General features: G+C 38.0%; 1 protein-coding gene across 4 annotated transcripts; it reads right to left on the bottom strand.

The window, feature by feature from the left end:
* Positions 1 to 5818: 5818 nt before the first annotated feature.
* On the bottom strand, positions 5819 to 10965 carry LOC122824390. Of its 4 annotated transcripts, none has more exons than XM_044105023.1 (5): positions 10849 to 10965; positions 10463 to 10702; positions 7067 to 9064; positions 6755 to 6862; positions 5819 to 6001 (listed from the first exon to the last, which is right to left on the bottom strand). In XM_044105023.1, exons 2-5 carry the CDS (start codon positions 10698 to 10700, stop codon positions 5973 to 5975), a joined length of 2373 nt encoding a protein of 790 aa, XP_043960958.1. In that variant the 5' UTR covers positions 10701 to 10702; positions 10849 to 10965; the 3' UTR covers positions 5819 to 5972. The 4 variants fall into 4 exon arrangements, with proteins under 4 accessions (XP_043960958.1, XP_043960956.1, XP_043960955.1 ...); XM_044105021.1 differs by having other exon boundaries at positions 6755 to 6865; positions 10849 to 10961; XM_044105020.1 differs by having other exon boundaries at positions 6755 to 6865; positions 10770 to 10881.
* Positions 10966 to 12054: the final 1089 nt, after the last annotated feature.

The following is a 12054-nucleotide window of genomic DNA, read 5'->3' as shown; positions in this document are numbered from 1 at the left end:
AATATAAAGGCCACAATATGCGGTCTTACTCTCAGGGTTCAGGTGGGTGGGAGTGTCTGACTTCCAGCTGTGCAAAAAGCTCAGAGAAGAGGAAATGTTTCAGTCAGTCTGGGCGCGTCTCACCGGAGAGGTCGGCATCCTGCACCAAGCTGCTGCTGCTGCTGCCGCGTCAGATGACTGATGGATCAAACCACCAGGAAAGTCGCAGCGGTCTGCTGAGTGACTGATGCCGGCCTCCTGCCTCTGGGTGTGGGCCGGTCAGCCGTAGCAAGGCGCTCTAATTGGGAGTCTGGATGACAGAAGGGATCTTTCAACGAGGGATCCATCATGTCGGTTAGGGAGCTGCAGAGACCAGACGGCTTTGTCTTCAGTGGAGGAGGCAGCCAGGATGGACTGTCTTGATTTAAAGAAAAATTTAGCTTTTGATTTAGTTTGCATAAATAAAGTTTTTGTCTTATTGTTTTTTAAAAACATAATCAGTATTTGCACTTTAACTTGTTAATTTTGATTATTTATTTACATATATTTCAACTCCTTAAATGTTTTAACGCAATTAATTGCGACCGGAACCTTTGTATTCGCGCATTCCGGTAAATTTGACGCACATCCACAAAACGGCATCGATGGTCGACAAAGCTGCTTCTTTCGGCCCACTGGGAATTAATTTCTGCTTTATCTGGCCGATCTGGATGCTGGAAAAGACTATTATTGTTTTGTGCTAAAAGGAGTTAGAGCTTAACTTTAGCAAGGATGCACTGAAAAAACACAATCTTACCGAATGATTTTGGTCTTGTTTCTAGTAAAAGTATCTTACCACTCTTGAAATAAGACAAGTAACTTTTCTGCAAGATGGAAGAGCTTGTTTTAAGTTAATAATTCTTTAATATGGATTAAAAAGTTCTAGTTTCCCTTGCAGATTATTTAACTCAAAACATGGAAAAATTGTGCTAAAACTGAAATAATCTTGAAGTAGAACTTTTCATCATCATTAAGGAATTAATAAATTGAAACAACCTCCTATCTTGCAGCAAAAAGTTAATTTAAGTTAGTCTTGTTTTATTTTAAGATATATGCTCTAAAAATTAGACAAGAAATACCTGGTGGTGTTTTCCATTTTTGCAGTGCAGAGCCAACCATTATTGCCCAAGAGTTTTAATTTTACTGTCTTTCTACACTACAGGAAGTTTATCCGGTTTTGTTTATGTGATGTTACATTAAACTTTAAATAAAATGTCTTCATTCTATAAGTGACCAGGAAGGAATCAGGGAAATTAAAACATTCAGGAATCATTTTATGGTTTATTTTTTCATATTAAATGTACATGAAGCTTTCAGCAGCCAGTCGTCAGGCTGCGTTTACCAAAGTGATAATAATCCCTCAGGGTTGCATCGTTTTCTACTCAACTGTAAAAGACGGCAGAGCCCTTGAAGAGAAACTGTCCTCGGAGTAATCGTGTGTTCTGATCCCACTTAGTCATCTGTGCAGCATCAGTGATGAGGATTTCAAAACGCCTGAACCGTGGAACCGACTTGACAGCTTGACAGAATCCTGCAAACAGTTAAGGACAAACGATGGATGCTCTTAACCTCCCGCAGCTCCGACAGGCATCTGAGACACAACCTTACGCCGAGCTGAACACCGGCATCATGTTCGCCTGATGCAGGAGCTGCGTTTTCTCAGAACAGTTTAACCTTCAGCTTATAGAGCTTGACATGGTAGAACAAGATTTGGATTTTCAGATTCCATCCATGCAATTCTCTGCAAAAGATATATTTTTTAATGTTAAAAATATTAAATGATGTTGGATATTCACTGATTTAAGCACCTCGGCTGGTTTTGTTTGGTTGTAAGCTGAACATAACTAGACGCTTCAAGTCCCAGCTTTGCTAATCCACCTCATTTGCTGCTGCTGCTGCTGCATTAACACCAGCCTTGTTTAGGGCTCTTTAAAGCTGGAGTACGTGACTTTTTTAAAAGTTATATTATATATTTGTTAACAGTGTCACCATGTCATGACAGTTTGTTATGAGACAGATAACCTGTAAAAAGATCGATTTCCTCCACTTTCTCCCTGAGTTACTGTTGCTGTCTGAAGAAATGGACCAAAAATAACCAATCAGAGCCAGGAGGCGGGTCTTAGCGCTGTCAATCAACCTCCTGAATGTGCTGCAAAATGTGTTAATCGAGAAGAAACACTTGCAGTAAAAGAAAATCAGTTTTTCCATCATCATTGGTGGCCATGCTAAGTAGCCTTAGCATTCAAGACAGGCTATGTTGACAGGGAGAAGATAAACTCCGCCTCCTGGCTCTAGCTTAGGGGTGGCCAACCCTGGTCCTGGAGAGCCGGTGTCCTGCAACTCTTAGAGTCTCCCTGATCCAACACACCTGAATCCAAGAGCTGAATCACCTCCTCAGTGCAGTCAGGTTCTCCAGAGTCCTGCTAATGACCTCATTATTTGACTCAGGTGTGTTGAAGTAGAGATACATCTAAGAGTTGCAGGACACCGGCTCTCGAGGACCAGGGTTGGCCACCCCTGCTCTAGCTGGTCGTCACAAAATAAAAACGATTTGAATTAGAGAGACCAATTAACCTGACAGTCATGTTGTTGGACTGTGGGAGGAAGCCGGAGAACCCGGAGAGAACCCACCATGCACAGGGAGAACATGCAAACTCCATGCAGAAAGACCCCAGGCCGGGAATCGAACCCAGGACCTTCTTGCTGCAAGGCAGCAGCTCTACCAACTGCACCACTGTGAATTAATTACGTATTTTTTGAATGAATGAATAAAATATTTTGGAGTATTTCAGTTTTTAAACTGTATTTTTATTGTACAAATTGCGAATCCTTTGCCCTTTTTAGCTCTATAACAACCTCACCAGCCGCCATCACCTCCTACTGTAAACCCCTGAGAGCCAATCTCTCCGTCACATTTACCCATAATGCAGACATCGTAAAGATGGAGCAGCGGAACGAAACAAGTCTGAGATATGAGCTGTGAGAACATCCACTCTGGGCTTTAGATCCGATCCCTGAAACGGGCAGATCTGGAGGGAAATCATGCGACGCGCTCCACCGATCCAGCTTTCCTAATCCCATCTGGCTTCCAAGAACCATTCCACGCTGATAACCACAAACCGCTAAAGAGCAACTTTCTGTGAAATCCAAAACCTCTCCACCGTCTCCGCTTCAAACAAAACACTGAGTAGAAAGTAAAGTAGAGGTGGGTGGAGTAGCACTACTACAAGGAACTTTTACTCAACAAGAAATAAAAAGCAGATATCCAAGAAATTACTCAAGAGTAAAGAAACGTTTGGTAAAAAGTTTACTGAAGTTCAGAGTGACTGATCAAATAACCAACCATTTAATATCAAAAAATTATATCATAAGATATAACATTAGAGCAGAAAATTTAGTATTTTAAGGACAAAAATGACAATAATTTATATAATAAAATAGGAAAAGAAATAATTTTTCTAATTTTTATTTATTTTTTCAATAAAAATAACTTATGAAACTAACAGAAACTGCAGGTGTGTCTCCATGTTTGGTGAATTTTTGGTTAAAACATGTTTGTTTTTCATTCAGTGGACAGAAAATCCAGAAATTTCTACTTAAAAGTAATAAAATTACTTACCGGTAAGTAAAAGTAACAAGTACAGCATAGTAAAAATACTCCTAAATGTGTGTTTTCTCAAAAAAGATACTCAAGTAAATGTACCTAGTTACTACTGAACTCTGTAGGTTAAATACAGAAAATACCAACTAGAAATAATTTTTTCTGCAGTCAAAATTTTTATAATAAATTTACTCAATATTAGATATCCAAGAAATTACTACAGTAAAAAAGTATTTGTCTCAAGTTCTGAGTGATCAAATGATCATTTAATATTTAACAATTAGATATTTGCAAGGTAAAAATTTTGGTATTTTAAGGATGAAAATTACCATAACATAAAAAAAAAATAAAATCAGGCAAAAGAAAAATGTTTCTAATCAGTTTCTTTTAGGAACTTTTGGTTAAAAGATGTTTGTTTTTCATCCAATAGGTAGAGAATCCAGAAATGTTACTCAAAATTAGAATTACTTTATAATAAAATGACTGAAGTAACAGCAAAAAGTGCAAATACTCATAAAAGTCCAATTTAAAAAAAAGTTACTCAGGTAAACATAATTGAGTAAACATAACTAGTTACTAAACACTCTGGACGTATTGAGCAAGCCGTGTAAGTGGTGGCCTATTCCAAGGCCCTGAAAGTCACATCAACTCCCACCACAAGTCAACAGACAGAAACTTGGCTCCTGGTTTCACCTCCCCTGCAGCAAGGAAGCCATTATGGCAACACATTACATGCTTCATCCAGAGAACCGTCACTACAGCTGGTTTCATTACCTGAACGTCTGGCAGCGTCGAGCAGCTCTACTGGTCTGCTCCGGACTGACTTACTGTTTATTCAGTAAATGTGTATTTAAGCCCACGGGGAGAAACGCTTTGTGCTTTATCAATAATGTGCGCCACAACCACTTTAGCAGCTTCATAAGAAAAATTGCTGGTCTAATTATTTCTTTTTTGTTTAACTAATTCAGCCCAGAGGCAAAAAGCCGTTTCCCCAAACATCATTAAGAACTTGTTCTCGTCATTTTTGCTGACCTAATCATCAAAAGGGCAACAATGTTTATTTTAGCAACTTTTCATTTGTTAAGGTCCAAGTAAAGGTGGGACCATGTCTAATATTAGTCTCTTGTTTTAGGTAGGAGGTTTGAAAAGGTTGTAGTATTGTAAAGCAGGAACTGTAATAAATTAGAAAGCTGATTGAGTAGAAAATGTGGTGATTAAGATCGACCAACAACCAGTGGGAGTGTCTGAAGTACAGATTTTTACCCAAGTTTACACAAACAGAAAACTAAAACTGGTTTTTAAACCTTTTCTTTGGACAGAATTTGTAAGACATCTCCAAAAACAAAATGAACAATTAGATCTGTCAAAATGATATTTTTTTCTGAACAAATCATCCCAGAAGTGACTGCACTACATTTAAATTATATTAAATTATTAATTATATAATTATTAATTATATTGCTTTGAGACCATTTTCAAGCAAGTTGCATAATAATGGAAGAACACATTCTGAAACATCAATAAACTTAAAATTAACAATTTCCTTTCATGTGGCACTTAATGTGAACAATTAAATTAAAAAAATGAAAATCCACAAGAAAAACAAGCAGGCCCAACATCTGGCTGTGATCGACTCAAACCTGAACGTTCAGAGCCACATAGAGATAGTTATAAAGTCGGCCTTCAATCGCCTGCAGAACATTCCCAGGATTAAAGGACTGATGCTTTAGTAAGATCTAGAGAAACTCATTCTTGCCTTTATATTTAGTTTCATTGAACACTGCAACCGTCTTCACAGCTTCTGCCTTTAAGGCAAAACAAAAACCCACTGCAGTTGATCCAGAATGCTGAAGTGGTCAAAATGTTGCAGGTTTTACCACAAGACATCAGGAATTCACAGAATGGCATCGACAGAAGACCTTTCATTTAAACATCTGGAGTAAATGTGTCATAATTACTTAGATTTAACTAATTTCTCCACACCAAACTTTAACACACTTCTCTTCCTAAAATACAATTTCTGTCAACTCTGCAGATGTTAACTAAAAAGAAAAGCCACAGCTGACAAATTATGCTTTCTAGTTTTCCTAGTTCTTCTAAAAATCAGTGAAATAGAGACGTTTATTCATCTGATTAAGGGTTTTCTGAACGGAAACAGCTCCCTCTGGTGGACAAATTGAGGAACAAAAACTCAAGATGTTTGCAAAAAGTATTAAATTGTGTTTATTTCAATATGAATAAATAGTGAGCATTGTGATTATTTACATATCCAAATAAAGTGTAAAAGACTTAATTTAAGTGCTGATCATTAAAACAAACAGTGGCTGTACTTTAAATTGTGCTCTTGTGCAAATCAGCATCTCGTTTCTTTTGTGCAGATTCCTGAAAAAAAGACAGGAAAAAAATTTTTAAAATTGAGACAATAAAACTTAGACCATATGCTACTAACAAATAAGGAAATAAATGAGTTAGACTACATGACTTGAACAAGTGTCCTGTTTCAAAGTAAATGCTTTATATAGAGTAAAATATACTTTATTGTTCCCAAGGGGAAATTGTCGTCAAGCTACCACAACCATTAATGTGTGGACATTAATTCAAATAACCATAATATAAAATGTATAATATATATATGCATAAGAATGTTATTGTAAATAATTTAAATATGACTAAAATACAGAAATAAAAAATTAATCTATGAAGGAATCTGGAGATTTATCCAATCCAAGTTAAATCTTTTTTTATCTGCTTTTTTCCTCCTATTCTTTTAAAAGAAAAATGCAACAACTCCTTTTTCTTTTATGCCAAGTTTACAAACAAAGATATACAATTAAAAGCACATGGCTTCAAGTTTTGACAGTCAGCTTTTAAATCTTGACCTGATCAGCTTTTAAATCTTGACCTGATCAAGAATCTTTTTGTTGCCAGTTCAGATTTTTACCAATAGGCCACCAATTAGATATTGATCAAACTAAGCAGTGGAAAAACCACTTGTGACAACTGCTTGATTTTAGCCTTTAGCATCTGTGTTTGTTTTAGTTCATTACAGCTTTCTAAGTCTAATATCCCCGACTTTAAGGGTATAGACTACAGGTTTTTGTTTTTAAACGGTAAAGTGAAACATCAAAAACAAACCTTGTGATTGTGGTTGTGTTTTCTTGTGATTAATAAAGTGTTGTGAGGTGGCTTCCTTCAAGAAGCGGCCTTTGTAAGTGTTGAGCGCTGCATCTCTCCATGACCTCTCTGCTGGAAGACAGTGAGGTCAGATGTTAGCCCCTGCTGTTCTTAAAGCTGCTTTAAATACTGAACTGAAAACAGCTCCATGAAAGGAGATATTTTTGCTTAACCAGATCTAGAAATCTTTAACTGAAACTAGTTTAAGATTCAGAGTCCCCATGACACTCATGAAATAAATGTAGCCCTATGGTTTGTTAGTTGTTGGCTTACCAGTTTGCCGTTTGGGCATCGGGTACATCTGGTCCAGGTTACTCCATTTTTCCTCGTGGGAAACTGGTGCGTCACAGTTCTCGTCAATCTCTCGGATCGTGTTCCCATGCGGACATCGGCGGAGTCTTTCCCAGCTAACCGACTGATTCTGCAGATCGTCATGCGAGCAGTTGCTCTGTCTCAGCCTTGGGTGGATTGTCATAGGACTTTCAGTTGCCATCTGCCTCAGTGCCAGCGGCTTCTTGAAGTCCTGTCCCGTTCGACATGAACTGTTCCCAGAAGAGTCGCACTCTGTGTCATGTCCATAATGGGGAGAACAAAGATCCGGACTGGAATCTTGTCTCATGAGTTGCCTCTTTGTGTGAGATTTGCAGGTTTCACATGTCGGTAAAAGGACATTGTTCCATTGCTGGAAAGGAACAGCTTTCCTTTTCAAGCTTCGGCCTTCACACACCGAACTTGGAGACGTGTTGATCCTACGTTTTGCCGTACATCTGGTACAGAGTCGCTCATTGTTGGACCACCGAGAGCTCAACATGTTCTCGTTGAAATTTCTGCTGAGGCAACATTCATGGTCAGAAAAACTTTGTCGATCCACTTTGCCTTTGGGTTTGTACTTCTCTTTTGGTTTCCGAACATTAGGTTGTTCTTTGTAATCCATGTTAAGCTTTCTTCTCCTTTTAGACACATCCAGACTATGGAGATTCCTTGGTCTGTTCTGCTTCATAGGAGCTAGTGGGATCTTTTTGGAGTGATAGCTATGATTAAAGTCAGAAATCCAGCTGGTAGAGGGAAGGTAAGCAGGCAAAGATTCAAAGGAGGTGTCCTGATGATCTTGGTCATTTGTAGTTTCAAGCTGGTGATGCTCTCTGTCTGATTCCAGAGGGGAATTATCTAGTAGAAGGATATTGGCTGAAAGACTTTCCTCTGCTGCGTTTGTTAGCTCAGCCAGTGGAGAAGCATCTGTAGCAGGGTAGATATTTGCTTCAGACATCTCTACAGAGGGGACAATTTCCTCTAGTTCAACCTTTGCTATTGCAGGCATCTCTGTTTCAATGATTTCCTCAGTAGGAACCTCCTGTGTTAACATTATCAACTCCTCAGTTGAAGCATTCAGTGTTTTATTGGAAGCCTTCATGTAGGCATTTTGGACAGGGGAAGTCACGAACGATTCCTCTGCTGACCAGACTGTGGACTCAATCTTTCTCAGTTCATCCAAATATGTTGGATCAAATGGCACCTGAACAACTTTGAGGTTAAAGCTTTTTGAGGTCGCACTCAAGTCTTCATCAGTTGAAGTCTCTTCAGATTCGTTTACAGACACAGGATCCATTTGGTTCATGGGATCCTCTAGAGAAAGGCTCTTCTCCCCAGTGTTTGGCTTCCCACCTAACAGGGTGTCTGGACAAACATTGAGGTCCTGCTCAGACTGGTCTGCTTGAAGGTCGAGACCCTCATCCTGCAGGATAGCACTCTGGGTAGGAGAACTACACTGAACCAGATCCTGGGAAAAGCTGTGGGACATTTCCGCAGCCTCTTGAGCGTGGAGCAGTTGGAGTCCCACTGGTGTGGTGCAACATTCAATCGTCACCTCCTCTGTCTGAATCACCAAGGTGCTTTTTGATGGTTTCCCCATGGTGGAAGAGGGCACCTTCTCTTGGGGCTCTGAGGGGGATTCCTCCGTTTGTACGGTGAAACCCTGTGACTGGAGCTGATCAGTAGTGGTGTTGTCGGTGGAGTCGCCACTGGACCTTGGGGTGCTGGTCCTATGAACTGAGAGAAGCGGCTCAGTTTGAACCTCAGAGCTGGTCATTTCTTTCGACGCAGAGTTGTGTTGGTAGCGAAACCTGCGGGCATGATAGGCCATGGTGTGGTAGTACTGGGGGTTCAGCATTCGTCTGTAGTCCATAAGATGGAGGTGGGTGTGGGGAACAACAAAGCCAGGCGGCTCCATGTAGGGGTTCGGCTGATAGTGGGGCATCATTGGCAGGCCAAGCCCTTGACCACAACAAAACAGAGATATTTAACGTCGTCAAAAAGGAAAATATATCATCCTACTAGTCAAATTTGTAGAGAATAATGACAGATTGCAATACATGTGGCACTCTGTGCATCTAAAGACATGACCAAGGCTGAGGAGGGAATATTAGAAAGCTATAGTACCAACAGTAGTACAACTGTACACTTCAAATGAAGCAATGGTGCAAAACCCAAGATCTACAATTTTATCCGAGATTTTTTTTATTCATATTTTCAACCATGAAGTCTTTAATTTGATATCTTTAAAGATGGAAAAGAAAACTTTTGCAGAGATAAAGAAACCATTTCCAAGTAACACCACTACCTCCCCAGCACCTCAAACCAGACACCTGTATTTCCTGACTTGCACTACATGTTTAGGCCACCAGAGGGCAGTGACATAGAAGTTAAGAAAATCTTGCAATCCTGGACTAAAGTTAACATTTTGAGCTACTTTTATCCCAAGTCTCTCAAAATGTCAGTTCATTTATGCATTGTTTGTCATTGAAATTTCATATGTTTGTTTTTGCCTACCTCTCCTTGTTTTCTATTAAGATAAATGGACCTAAAACAAACTATCAGTGAAAGCATCTCTACATATGAAAAATTAATAGCAACTAGTTACTTTCTGAGGTGTATAAGGACACATTCTGGACACAGGTGTTGACAGAGGTGGGCTGAGTGCTCAAAAATTGCACTACTTAAACATATTTTTACTCAAGTAAAAGTAAAATGTAGCCATCCAAGGAATTACTCAAAAACGAGTAAAAATATACGTTAAAAAGTTTACTCAGGTACTGACTAACTGATCAAATAATGAATTATTTAAATTTTGGTATTTTAAGGATAAAAATGACAATTCACATTTGTAACAAAAATATTTCCACATCAGTTTGTTAAAAAAAAAAAAAAAAAACTTAGGAAATTTTAACAAAATCTGCTTGTGTTTGTTAAAAACACCTGCAGGTGTTTAACTCCAGAAACTCACCGTTTCTGCTGAGTTTTTGGTTAAAACACGTTTGTTTTTCATTCAGTGGGCAGAAAAATCTGTAAATTTTACATCAGTGAAGAAATATGTCATAATAAAAATTACCCTCAAGTAAAAATAAAAAAAGTACATCATAGTAAAGATGCACCTAAAAGTACTTTCTCAAAATAGTTACTCAAGAAAATGTAACTGCGTAAATGTAACTAGTTACTACCCAACTCTGGATGTTGAATACAGAAAATGCCAACTAGAATTTATTTTTCCTGCCATCTCTCTGGCGCCCCCTTTACCAGAGCGCCCCTGCGTAGTCTCTGAAAGTACAACCCCACTCTTCGCGACAGAAATGTTAATAATCCATTTGCCCGCCCCGAAGAGTCAGAGAGTCTCACCTAAGCCGGGGTATCCGTAGTACGGGTTGTAGGGCATAGGCATGGCTACCGGCCACTGCAGACTCTGCATCGGCAGGTACTGCTGCGAAGGCTGGATGTAGAAAAACGGCTTATGGTGCTGCTCCTCCGGACGAGGCGGACCAGGAGCGGCCGGCTCAGGTCCCAGCTTCGGGTTCAAGTTTGGACCTCTAGGGCCCAGCCCGAAGGAACGCTGCAAGTTAGGCGTGACTGCTTCCATATCTGAACAAAGAGAGACACGTATTACTGAGGAGTTAAGATTATTTCCTGGGGGTAAAGTTGCACCTACATGCAAAGGAGAAGAAAACACCCGCAGAGAAACCGGATGAGCTTTACTTTATGCTTTCAAGTGGAAACCAAACACTCACAAGCTGCAAAGAAGTTTCCGCTCCAGGTGATGTTCGTCCAATTAGAGCTTAATAAGCTGCTGTGTGAACCAATCACAGAGGCTTATTCCGAACAGGTGTTTGTGGTACCGTTCACTCACATGGTCCTGGAAAACACAGCTGTGATCCAAACTAAGAATCAGATTGGCTCTAATGACACACAAAGGCTTAAAAAGTCAAATCCTTTTGATTTTTAAACATCTCTGATAGAATCTGTTTTTCTTTGGACAATCAGAGGTGAGTAAAATTTGTACACAAATAAAAGTAGCACTACTTAACATATTCAGGTAAAGTTAAAAGTACCCATCCAAGAAATTACTCAAGTGATGAAATAATCAATTATTTAATATTTTTAAAATTACATAATCCGTTACCTTATATATATATATATATATTTGGAAATATATATATATATATATATATATATATATATATATATATATATATATATATATATATATATATATATATATATATATATATATATATATAAATATATATATATATATATATTTGAAATATATATATATATATATATATATATATATATATATATATATATATATATATATATATATAAGGTAACAGTATTTTAAGAGGTTTTTATTTTTGGTTTTTATTTTTGTTCACAAGTGTGAGTTATGAAATAATCCATTTGAAACTCAGTTTCATTGACAGAGATATATCTGAAGCATATATATATATATATATATATAATAAATAAATAAAATGAGGCAAAACAAATTTTGTTCCAAATCTGTTTCTTTCGATAAAAAAACTTATGAAACTTTAACAGAAACTGCAGGTGTGTGTCTGTCTGGTGAGTTTTTTTGTTAAAACATGATTGTTTGTCAATCAGTGGGAAGAAAATCCAGAAATTTTACTCAAGATTAGCGATGCAGCATATCAAACATACTCCTAAAAGTAAATAAAAAAAGGTTCCTCAAGTAAATGTACTTGAGGAAGTTTGACTAGTTGCTACCCAACTCTGCATATAATTATCAAACAAAACCAGTTTGTAATGTTATATGGAATCTTTCTGTTTATTCATAAACTTTGGAGAATAAAACAACCTGTTCTAAAACTCAACTGCAGATTAGGAACATTTTTCCAAGGATTAAGAATTGTTTTTTAAGCATCAACATGTTCAATTCTTTAATATTTTGTTAAAAATCTTGGTTACTCTTC

Source organism: Gambusia affinis, linkage group LG21, assembly GCF_019740435.1.
Source record: "Gambusia affinis linkage group LG21, SWU_Gaff_1.0, whole genome shotgun sequence".
Classification (NCBI taxonomy): Eukaryota; Metazoa; Chordata; class Actinopteri; order Cyprinodontiformes; family Poeciliidae; genus Gambusia; species Gambusia affinis.
Note: the sequence above shows the minus strand (reverse complement) of the source record. Positions and strands in the feature narration are given on the sequence as shown.

What these genes read in the sequence shown, in the direction of transcription:
- LOC122824390 (XM_044105021.1), bottom strand. Translation starts at nt 10,700, where the DNA reads ATGGAAGCAGTCACGCCTAACTTGCAGCGTTCCTTCGGGCTGGGCCCT. An exon ending in CTACGGATACCCCGGCTTAG is followed by an intron (nt 9,065 to 10,462) that starts GTGAGACTCTCT and finishes GTTGTGGTCAAG; the next exon opens with GGCTTGGCCTGCCAATGATG. An exon ending in GATGCCCAAACGGCAAACTG is followed by an intron (nt 6,866 to 7,066) that starts GTAAGCCAACAA and finishes ACTGTCTTCCAG; the next exon opens with CAGAGAGGTCATGGAGAGAT.